This window comes from Hydra vulgaris, chromosome 12 (genome assembly GCF_038396675.1).
Source record: "Hydra vulgaris chromosome 12, alternate assembly HydraT2T_AEP".
NCBI classification, from domain to species: Eukaryota; Metazoa; Cnidaria; class Hydrozoa; order Anthoathecata; family Hydridae; genus Hydra; species Hydra vulgaris.
In genome coordinates this window covers 12,191,504-12,203,959 of record NC_088931.1, presented here as the reverse complement: position 1 = coordinate 12,203,959, position 12,456 = coordinate 12,191,504, and the positions used below count along the sequence as shown (strand labels likewise).

The 12,456-nt window shown below is 30.6% G+C and overlaps 2 protein-coding genes across 2 annotated transcripts in view; both read right to left on the bottom strand.

The window, feature by feature from the left end:
• Window positions 1-1,458, bottom strand: part of LOC100211604 (ER membrane protein complex subunit 3) — a 38,850-nt gene extending 37,392 nt beyond the window's left edge. Inside the window, exon 1 of the mRNA XM_065812196.1 lies at window positions 1,279-1,458. Within this exon, the coding sequence (XP_065668268.1) occupies window positions 1,279-1,427 (149 nt within the window). The 5' untranslated portion in view covers window positions 1,428-1,458. The remainder of the gene's footprint in view (window positions 1-1,278) is intronic.
• A 5,063-nt stretch (window positions 1,459-6,521) lies between these two features.
• LOC136087959 (uncharacterized) lies at window positions 6,522-6,989 on the bottom strand. The gene has a single exon (XM_065811591.1). It carries the CDS (start codon window positions 6,987-6,989, stop codon window positions 6,522-6,524), a length of 468 nt encoding a protein of 155 aa, XP_065667663.1.
• Between the last annotated feature and the right edge of the window lie 5,467 nt (window positions 6,990-12,456).

The window sequence follows — 12,456 nt, the reverse complement described above, 5'->3', positions numbered from 1 at the left end:
TTTATTAACAATATTATTTATTAACAATATTGTAAACACATTAATAGGTTTATCAAAACTATTGCAATTTAAAGAGTTTTCTTTAAAAACTAACCCACAAGCTTGTGGGTTTGTTTACAAAAAAACACTTTTGAAGGTAAATAAAAATTTTAAAGCTTTGAAAGTAACGTAACATAAAACATAAAAAAAAGTACCTTTAAAAGTTTTAAAAGCTAAAGTAACTTATGGTGCTTAAGCAATCTAAGGTTAATCATAATTATTTGTTTTATTATCTCTAAAAGTGTAACCAATTGAAACGTGACATAATGTAAAACATTTATAAACTTGAAACGTAATTAAAATACGTCACAAATATAAATTTTATTACATTACGCCCTTATTTTTTTTTTACATTTGAAAATGTAGCAAATTGAGACATTACGTAATGTCAAAAAAATCTATATTTGATACATATATTAGTTTTATCTCAAATCTAGATTCAGTTACATTATGTTATGTCCTAATTGGTATTACTATAAAAAGTTAAAAAAATGTAAGGTTGCCAATTAAAACTTTTTTTTTTCTTGTGACAAAGATACCAATTGAGACAAAGTTATTTTACAATAAAAATAAAATAAAAGATGATAATTAGCAATAGGGCAATAATAAAAAAACATTTACTGCATTATCAAGTTTATTTATTTTACATTTAATTAAATAATGTAACCTTGTTACCAATTGAAGACATAAGTGGATGAAGGCGTTATGTCGCAAAAAGACAAAATTCCACTTTTTTACACAAATAAAGGTGTTAAGTAACGCTCTTTCACATGAACATAATGACACCGCACAAAAATGTGCTAAAATACGATTTTAACAGTGAATGAAGGAGTTATGTTACATATAAATTCACCCATAACAGGATTTAACACGAAAAAAGTGGAATTTTGTATTTTTGCGACATAACGCCTTCATCCACTTATGTCTTCAATTGTAACCGATTGAGACTTAAAATAATTTTAAAGTGTTACACGGGAAGACTTAAATATGTTATAAAAGTTAAATATGTTATTTTTAATCATTCTCCCCTTTATTCCAATACAAGTCCAACTTTAATCATGCAGATGCAAAGTAAATCTTTTTATAAAATGCTTAACTACTGGTTCACAAAAGTCTGCCTTCAGGAAAAAATTACATTTTTGCTAAAAGATAACACATTTAGCCTTATTTTAAAATCTCTCCCTTTTTCTTATTTTTTTAAATTTGAATATTGATTTATTATTTAGAATTTATATTTACCTTTGTTTTAAATGCTCTACATCTATCTTTTTATGTGATGTCAATAGTATGGAGACATGATGCCTGACTACACCAACAAGAAATGTAATGAGGACAATAGGTACTATAACCCATATACGGATAGCTGGATCAAGCAAAAGATCATCCATTGTATAAATAACTTTTTAATATAATAATGTAGAAGAATATATTAGTATATTTTAATAAATGTTGTTATATAGTTTATAAATAATAAATTAAATATTAATTAATAAAAGTTTGATTATTAATCTTCTTTTTAAAAAATTTATTAAAAATTTATCATCAAAAAAAAATACTAAGTTAAAAACTAATCTAAGATTAATTCGATAAAAAGTAAAAAATTTACAATTAATCATTTAAACATTCTTTAGATTTAGTAGTTATTTTTTAAATATTTTTATTAAAATACTTGTCTGTTATTAAAATAAAATAGTAATAGGGTTTATAATAATCTGTATTAGGCTAAAACTTGCAAGTACCATTTTTTTAATTTAAAAACCATATTTTTCAATTTAAAAAAATTACTAAGCAAAAAATAAATAAAAAGTAATATTTTAAAGATTGTTTAATAAAAATTTATAACAATTTTGACAAAAAAATATCTTAAGATAAATACAAAGCGGCTATTTGGAAAGCATATTGGGGTTATTTGGAAACTCCACCTCAATCATGCATATTTCGTATATACTATATTTGATTTAGCATATAATATATGTTCATATAGTTACGATTTAGCATACAATAAATGATCAGAAATATAAAATAGATGTGTCAGGAATGTTAAAGTATTCAAAGCATAAAACAATTATAATAAAGACAATCTGCTAAAGGCTGTTTATTTAGTGCAAAGCAAAACACTCACTCTTTTTGAATCTTTAAAGAAAAAAAAATTCCAGTTTCTAACTCTAAGTAGAACCTATAGAATGAAAATCATAAAACATAAAAAAATTATGAATGGTCATAAAACAGCAGGTCGATCTAAGATGTTTAGTGTTGAGGAGGAAAATAGTTTTGCTTACAATTTAAAAATTACCAATGAGTGGAAACTCCCATTTGATTTATTAGATTTGAGAATTATGGCCAAAGATATTTAAAAAAGAATGGAAAGAAAGTATATTTTCTAAAAGATAACCATCCAGGAAAAGAATTGTTTTTTAAAACATAACAAACAATTAATTTTTTGTTAAGTAGATATGCAACCTATATAGCCACAGATAAAGCAAAAACTTCATCTAGTATAACTGATAACTGATAATCTTGAAAAATATGACAAATGTTTTAACTGTTTACATCAACTATGATGAGTAAAAAATATATTTTTAAACAAGGCCCTAGATATCCAGAAAGAATTCTAAACATTTCTAAAACCTCAAAAAATTTAATGTTTCCTAGAGCTGCTAATGGTACTATGTTACCCATTTGCATTGTTATTAAATAAGAAATTTGTGGGAAAATTGGTGAAAAGTATACTTGATACTGTTTATAACAGTAGTAAAAGTGGGTGGTTTAATACTTTTTACTTTAAAGATTGGTTTTTCAAAATGATTATTCCATAAATACAAAAAAAAAAAAGGAAATACAATTTTCATTGGTGAGAATTTATCATCACACTTCTCTAAAAAAGTGATAAATGCGTGTGAAGAGTATGATATCACGTTTATCTGTCTTCCAGCTACAACTACTCATTTAGTTTAACCATTAGATGTTGCTCTTTTTTTTTTTTTTTTTTTGCACCCTTAAAGCATTACTGGAGGTTGATACATACTGAGTGAAAAAAACATGATGAAAGGAAACAAAAACTTTAACATTTGAATTTAAACTAAACCTTCCATTGTCACATTTTTTCGGTTGATTTAAATATACATTATTTTTTATTAGGATTTTTGTTTGTTTTTTATTATAACAGCTGGAACTCTATGAATATAATACGGAAAATATTCGTAAAAAAAACTTCATAATGACAAGATTTAACGTCATTCTTAGTTGATTTATTTTGAAATATCGATATTTTGATGAAAAAAAAAACATACAATTAATATAGTTCTGCGCCTAGGGATTGTTTAGAAAAAAGACGAAAAATGACTTCACTCTTTAATTATAAAGTGTAATTTGTCAAATCTTGAACAAAAGTGTAGCTTGAACTTGGTTCTATAAAAAATAACTGATTTTTGAAATTGTAATTTTCTATAAAAGAAGTTGTTTCTTTCAATGTTTCTTTCATAATAGTTCTTTCATAATAATTCTTTCAATGATAGACTCACTTTACGGTAAGTAATTTTGTTTGAACATTTGTTTTGCCGGTGTAAAACACATATATCGGAATACGATGTCGGGACATTTTCCATCCTTTTAAAAAGCTCGGAAATCTTTTTTTTTTTCTTTTTTTTTTCTTTTTTTTTTTTTTTCGAAAAGAATATCTTTTTTTTTTTTCATTCTGATTTAGTCCCAACACAGCAGCAAGCAACCACTATTAAGTTGGGATTTACTAGAAAAAAAGAATAGAACAAGGAAACGGTTGACAGAAAACATAGAAAGTTGAAGGTTGTAGGAATGTTAAAATGATGGGAGAGAGTTCCAAAGGGTTGAAGTGCGGGGAAAAAAGCTAGACGAATATAAGTTTTTTGAGCATGCAGGGACAGATACATTAAAATAATGAGACTTTGATGAGTGACGAGTCAAGCGAGAATGAGTTTTGGTTGATGGAGCTAGAGATGAAAGCTCCTTTGAGTAGCGTCCATTATAGTATTTGTAGAAAAGAGAAAGAGATACAACATTACAACAATAAGAAAGTGACTCAAGCTAAGCAGATAGACCGGGCCCAACTACGTTTACAATGCGTTTATGGGCCTTCTCTAGTAGAAAAAGAGCATCATTAGAAGAACCAGCCCAAATATGACAACAGTATTCCATGCAGGAACAAATAAGAGATTTGTAGAGGTAGAGAATGGAATCAGGAGAGAGAAAATAGCAAGCACCTTAAAGAGAAGCAACCTTAGCAGATGCTAATTTAGCAATCAATTATAAATATAGTTTCCATGAAAGGTAAGTAGTAAATGATAATCCAAGAAGACGGAAAGAAGAGGACTCAGTGAGTTGCCATTCATCAATATAGGAATGTCAACAGTACTGTAATACTTTTTTGCTGTAAATAACAGAATTTTGTTCAAATAACAGAGTTCAGATTTAAGATTGGCTGCCTGCTCTAAGCAATCGAAAAGAGAAGACTTTTTGTCAAGACAGGAATATAAAGTTGAGTCATCAGCAAAAAGAGCTACTTTAGATGTAACTTTTTCGGGAAAATTATTAATGTAGATAAGAAATAAAATACGACCAAAGATAGAACCTTGAGGTACCCCAGAAGTTACTGGAAATAAAAAAGAGTGTTGGCCTTCGAGGATGATTTTAATAAAGCGGTTAGAAAGAAGCAATTTGATAATCTCAAAAAATTTCCCAGATACACCAAATGAAACAAGCTTATGGAGAATACCAACATTAGGGTGCATCCAACGCCCCATACATTCAAAAATTGATCTGCCCCTATTCTTAAAACTTTCTATTGGTTCTCACAAGACACCCTGTTAAATTTTTTCAAAATTGAATGAGATTTAGGGGGGCCACCTCAAGTCTGAAACTTGCAACAAGACCCTAAACAGAAGGAAAAAAAGTTTTTCAAAAGTATGACATGTTGGGTCTCAAAAGAAGCAAAAATTTATAAAAATTTCAAAAATAACAAAATTTTACACAAGAATTATTATTTTAAGTTTTATTGCATAAAAATTATTATTTTTTAACAAAAAATTAAAAAAAACCTTTTTTTTCATGTTTTTGTCAAAAAAAATTTTCAAGGTATTTTTAACAAAAAAATGATAACTATTTTTAAAATTTTTATAAAGTTTCGCTTCTTTTGAGACCCAACATAAATTTAACAGGGTGTCTTGTGAGAACCAATAGAAAGTTTAAAGAATAGGGACAGATCAATTTTTGAATGTATGGGGCGTTGGATGCACCCTAACCAACATGCTTAACCTTGTCGAAAGCCTTAGATATGCCAAGAACCTTAACCTCTAGCCTCCATCTAATGCACAATGAAACCTTTTGGTCACAGCAGTGAAAAAGTCAGCCGTAGAGCGAGAGCATCGAAAACCGTATTGATTGTCTGACAGCAAGTTATTTGACTCAAGATAGGATTTGAAAAATTTGTTTATCAAAGACCCAAAGACCTTGCTATACAGAAAGAAGACTGATTGAATGATGATTGGAGGGGTCAAAATGTTCGCCATAGTTTTTGAAAATTGGAACAACAGATGCCATTTTCCAGCAGGAAGGAAAGTAAGACTAAAAAAAAACTGTCAAGCACTTATTAAATAGTTTAGAGAAAATTAATGAGAGTTCTGAAAAACAATGTTGTCTGGACCACAAGCCGTAAAAGAACTTAATCGAGATATGACTTTAGCAACAGAAGCTAGAGTGATTTGTATGTCTAGCAATGGTTAACCTGTTTAATTAGAATGGAAGGAAGGAAATGGCCATAAGATTTGAGAGTTGAATCAGAAGAAAAGTTCATTGCAAGCATTTCTGCCTTATCCTTGAGAGAGGTAATAAGATCAGTCCATCAGTCTACAAACTAGAGATACCATGTTAGACTCAACTTTGTTAATGAGGCTGTTGAAGATTTTCAAAAATTCTCAAGTGCCTAACTTCTGGGATAAGATACGAGATTAAGTGAACTGAGAATAATGGAGCTTAGCATCTGAAAGCACTTATTTACATCAGTTTCTTGCAATAATAAATAGCTATTTGTTCTCAAGAGAGTTGTTCTTTTGAAAAAGATGAAAAAATGATTAGATATAACAGCTGCACAAGAGGGTGAAAACCATGGAGTAGATGGAGCTTGACTTGGAACCAATGAGAAGGAAAAAAAACATCCATTCCTACCACTCCTACCTGAATCCAGGATGTTATGTAGGAGGCACATTTTCAGCTGAGAGGGAAAAGACATCAACCCAGGGACCGTTACGAAAAAAATCATGAAAAGAGTCTCATTCAGATTTTGGGGAGTAGTAAGTTAGAATAGAAATAAAAAAATTAATATATATGTTTATAACGGGTAATGCGGAAGTTATCGGACAAAATAAAAACGTCAATAACTTATTTATAAATAAAAAAACAAACTACTATTATATTTTTTTTAAATAAAGCATTTATCTTTTAATAAAAATATATTATTTTTTATATGAAAAAACACCACCATCTGCAATTAATCTCAATTTTGCTCTGACGCCTTTCATATGCAACTGTAAAAAGTTTAAATCAATTTCTTGTAGTTTTAGTTTAATGCAATCAATCAAAACTTGCTCTGTTGAAGCTTGCCAATCTCCCTCGTAAACCTTCTGTGCCAAATGTCCCCAAATATTTTCAATTGGTCGTGCTTGAGGCACATTTTGGGGATTGGATTCTTTATCAACGTAATAGACATATTGGTCCATCCAATTTAGAGAATCTTTAGAATAATGAGAACTTGCTAAATCTGGCCAAAATAAATAGTTAAAGTCTCCATGATACTTGTGAATAAATGGAAGAAGTCGGTTTTCTAAACATTCATTAATATAGATTGATGAATTGATAGCTACAGCTTTGGAAGTGCGAAACAATGGCTCGGACTTACAATGGTCAGATATGGCTATCCACATTAATCATTTTTTTGGAAATTTCTCTTTTCCTATAAAACGAACACTTTCTGGGCATGTCTTTTTGTTGTTTGTGTAGTATCCAGAATTTCCAGGCATGTTGTCCCCTGCAAAACAAAAGTATTTTTCGATTTTGTGTTATTGAGTTGGGTAACTAGTTTCCTGCTTCTTTTCTTTGCCTTTATTTGTTGTTCTATAGTGTATTTTGGAGTCTTTTTACGTTTTCTATATTTAATATTCATTTTTTTTAACTGACGACTAATTGTCGATTGATTTACACCGAATTTAATACCTATTTTTCTCTGACTGACCCCTTTTCGATTGTTGACAAGTCTCGTTAAGTCTTTCTTTTCTCTAGTCCAGGATGTCGGACGACCAGGGTGCTTTCTATCAGAAAACAATTGAACAGTTTCAAGTTTTTTTAGGTTATCATATATTGTACTTCGAACAAATCCTTCCTTTTCAAAATGATTTACGATTTTTTTTTTTTTTATATTAGGTTTATTTGCAAAAAACATTTTTAGTCGCTTTCGAAAAGATTCTCGTTCAGCTGCATTTAACCTCATTTTAAATAATTGTGTCTCAAATAATAAAGTTTATATTTTATAGAACGTTTATGGCTACGCATAAAACCACAAAAACTAATTATTATGCTCAAATAATGAAATTAGGATTTGTCCGATAACTTCCGCATCACCCGTTATATCTATAGGCATGACCAATTTTAAATAGTACTGGTGACATAAAGCAATCTCCTTCTAGCCTTTACTTAGAGAGCGTATCACACAAGGTAGCAGAACATGAAACAGGTTGCACTGGGTTATATGTTATCTGTAGCAGGGTAATCATGAAGACGATACTCTGACCTGGCCTTCCTTCTTCTGAATCTTCACTTTCAATTAGACCTTTCTTATTCTGAACCTTCACTACCAACAAGGCTGCAAGCAACCAATATTAGAGTTGAAAATTATTGGAAGAGTAAAATTGAAGTTTATAAAGCAACATAACGATTAACAAACAACTTAAAAGATTGCAAATTATATAAATCAGGGAAACAAGATAAAGGAAGCAAATTCCAATGCACTGTAATTCGAGGAAAAAAACTAGACTAATAAGAATTTTTGGAGTACTTAGGAACAATCGCATTAAAAAGATGGGACTTAATTGAATGACGAGTAACACGAGAATGAATTTTAGTAGGTGGCACAAGAGACGCTAAGAGCAGTGACCATTATAGTATTTGTAGAAAAGAAAAAAAAAAAGATTACGGCGTGACATTGGTTAAAGGTTGGCTGCAGGAGCAATCCAACTATGCTTACAATTAAAAGTTATGCTTACAATTTGCTTTTGCGAATTGTAAGCATAATTTTTTTTTACATAAATAGGACATCAATTGAAGATTCGCTACAGATATGGCATCAGTATCCATACATAAACGGATTTAAGATTTATAGAGATAAAGAATAGAATCCGGAGTAAGAAAGAGTTAAGTACAATAAGAAGATACATTTTAAGCAGATGCTAATTTTTTAATCGATTTGATATATGGTTTCCAAGAAAGATCAGAAGTAAAAGTTAATTCTACAAGACGAAGGGTAGATTACATCGAGTACATTACCGTTCATAAATATAGGAAGATCTAGATTGTTACGATAACTATTAGCTGAAAAAATTGAGTTTTATCTGTGTTAAAGTTTGCCAGCCACTGGGAGCTCCATGCTGTAGCAGAAATGAGGTTTTTTTCAAATGCTCCAAGAAATCACAGAGTGTTGACTTCTTATCATGACAATACCAAATGGCAGTATCATCAGCAAATAATGCCACAATGTGAGAATTTCAGGGAGATCGTTAATGTAAATTAAAAAAAGTATAGGGCCACGGATAGAATCTTGAGGAACCCTTGAAGTTACGGGAAATGAAGAGGAGTGCTGTCCATCGAAGACAGGTTTTATACTACAACTGATAAGGAAGGATTAAGTAGTCTTCAAGATTTTACCCAATTTTACCCAATACTTCGTAAAAAGAGAGCTTATGGAGAAGAACAGCATACTAAACTTTATCAAAAGCTCTATAAATACCGAAAACAATTGCCGTAACCTCTCCACATTTATCTAATGCACGACAAAACCTATCAGTTATTATCACTAACAAACTATATGATATCCAGACCACAAGTTGTAGAAGAGTCTGAGCATGGAATCACTTTAGATACAGAAGCTGGAATGATACGAACATCAAGTAATGGATCAACTTGTTTGTTGGTCATATCAGGTAAGATGTGGTTAGAGGAATCAGGAGATGAGATTGATAAAAAGTTCTTATTAAACAACTTAGCTTTATCTTTAGGTGAGATAACAAAATCTAAACCACGCAAGAGAGGCGGAATAACGGATTTCCTTTATTATAGACGCAATATAGATGAAATAAAAAGTTTTGTGTTTTGAGAATAGCGAGTTTGGAATTAGACAAAACTTTTTTACAATGGTATCTAGCAATAGTAAACACACGTCTGATTTCTGGAGAATTGTTTTTGCGATAGGTATAGAAGTGATGGTTTTGATTGGAAATTGCAGCAGCACAATGCGAGAAAAATCATGGAGAAGAGTGGGGCTTGGCTTGGAACTCTTGCGAAGGAATAAAAGATTCCATGCCAGCCTGAATTCATGAAGTTACATAAGAAGCACATTTTCAGCAGGAAGACGAAAGATTTTACTTGAGGGTCATAACGAAGAAAATTACGTGAAGAGTTAAAGTCAGTTATAAGGTAATTGTAAGAGGTACAATATATATGTATACAATTTAGATGATAGGGGATTCTGACAATGAAGAAGAATGAGATAATAGTTTTAGAGAGATCAAATCTTAACCAGAAGCACCTAAGGGTGAGCACTGACTAGGATCACAAAGAAGACATAAGTCGAGTAGAGAAGATGAATAATTCAGATTTTCTGGAAAGCGAGTTGGAAAGTTAACTATTTGTGTTTGAGATTGAGAAAGACAAAAGTTGTGGGCCTTAACGCCTGCAGATTCACTGACATTAGAGCCAAGGCATTCAGTGTAATGAGCATCAAAGTAACAAACAATAATGTTGTGTGTAAGTTGATGTAATTGCAAAAAGATTTTCCGACCAATTAGCATTACGTGATAACCTTACTTATACAGTTATTAAACTACGTGGTTATGGAGGGAATTTTATTCCAGTACTTGGAACACCAAAGATGTTGCGTCACTACAAAAGTTGTAAAAAGTTGGTTAAATTTTATGAAGTGGAAACAACAAGCAAACTCGTTCATCATTTACAAATCTCCCAAGACTTGCAAGCTATCAAACTACTAAATGAGATAAACAAACTTAAGTGCCGACAGCAAAAAGAACTATCTACTCTAAACAAAGTAAAACGGATTAAAGGAAAACAAGAAAACGAGTTAAAAAAAGAATACTCAAAAAACTAAGTAAGAAATTAATGATATCAAGTGAAATGCCAAATCATCCGTTTCAAATCGTAGGAACTGATTTATTTTACTCGAATAATCAGGATTTTATAACAGTGGTCAACTATTATGGTCGTTATTTGGAAATCGAAAGATTACATCCAATCGCAAACAAAGATTAAACATGAGATTAAAGAGACTAAACATGACCTTTTGCTGACTTTGCATACCGCAGTTTGTAAGGAGCTGCAACGGCACACAATTCACATCTTCAGAATTCCAAAATTTAATAAATAGTGGGAGTTTAAAGATATAACTAGGAGCCCACCGTATCAACAATCAAACGGAATGGCAAAGAGACATGTGCAAACAACTACGAAGTTTTAATGTAAAAACCTTAAATGGAAATGTTATCAGAAGAAACAGAAGACATCTACTAAAAACAAAGAAAGAAGTAGATCAGAAAGTTAGTTAATTTATTTATTTATTATTATTTTTTTTTCTGTTCTTTTCTTAAACATTTTAGCAAACTGTTGTGCAATAAAATTGTTTACATTTAAACAATAAAATCATACCATAAGAACTAAGTAAAAGTTAGTTAAAATAGTTATAAAGGTATTTAATATTATAAAGTTTATCAGATGATGACATCGATACTAATGAATCAGAAGACGTGCTTATGGGAAAAGTAAACTGTCAAAAAACACAAAAAATGATTGAAATACAAATCATGATGAATCAACAAACCGCAACATTACTATCACAAGATTAGAAATAATTTTGACGTAACCCAAACACTATTTTGATTACAACATGCGTTTTTAAAAGAAAGAAGGTGTAATGATTGTTACGCAAGCAATTCCCTCAGGACAATAATTCTAGCAATCGTTCAGAATAACAATTAGCGATTACAGAATAAGTAATTCCCTTTGAAGAATGACACGGGAAATGATGGCTAAAGTATTCCCTAATGATTGCTAAAGTGTTCCCTATTTCCGCACAAATTCTCACTTCAAAGTTGTAGCGCTAAACTCAATTAAGTTTTAAATAACGACATGAGAAGTCTACACACAATTAATATAGTAATTTTTTGTAACAATTTAATATATAGATATAGAAATAAATGTCAAACAAATATTAAGTAAATTCTATTTCCTATAAACGAGAATACGAAACATTACACTTACAACAACGATATTAGCTGAATAATAAAGAGAAAGGGCTTGGTCAATTTGATCAGAAATAACATCGAAAAGAGAGCAGTCTTAAGATGAAGAAGAGCGATATAGAATAAAGAGAAAGGCGATAGAGTGAAGTAGTGCTAAACGAAAAACACATAAAAGAATAGTCTGATTCAAATTCAAGTGACTTGAATCTGAAGCTGATCATCAATTAGCCCGCCATTTTTCAAGCCTCTTTCCAATTCTTTCCACTTTTAAAATGCCGAAAGATGAGCGGAGCTTCCCTCATGACTTGGAAATCGTGGATTAAGCTTCTTCCAGTGTGAAAATCCTTTTTTAAGATTAAAGCTGCTTCTTGTAGATCAGTTAGATTCTCGATTAAATAGGCAGCAGCAGGAGGCATTTTTTGTAGATCAATTAGATTCTCGATTAAATAGGCAGCAGCAGAAGGCATTTTTTGTACGAGAATAACATAACCATGCTCGTAAGAATTTTTTTCCATTGTGAAGTGTACGTGTAAACCATTTTTTAGGCAGTGTTCTCTTTTTTTCTTCATCAATTGGGAAAGGAAAGTTTTGATTTTGAAATGTTTGAAATGTCCAATTTGTACCATTACATCTCGAAAAGATGAGGAAATTATCATTTGCCACATTCCAATATCATGAGGAGACTTGTTTTTTCTTAATTCTTTGACTTGATCATAATTATCTTTTTCTAAGTCTGCATGCAACTCTAGCAAAATTTTATTATGACACACTTCTATTTCTTGTTCCACTTCTAAAATAATTTCTGTAGAAACTGTGTTACTTGAAGCTGAGATGCCAGTCAATACAGCAGAGGTTGATGCAGTACTTGAAG

Excerpts from the sequence above, each read along its gene's own strand:
- LOC136087959 (XM_065811591.1), bottom strand. The coding sequence starts at position 6,989 with ATGTGGATAGCCATATCTGACCATTGTAAGTCCGAGCCATTGTTTCGC.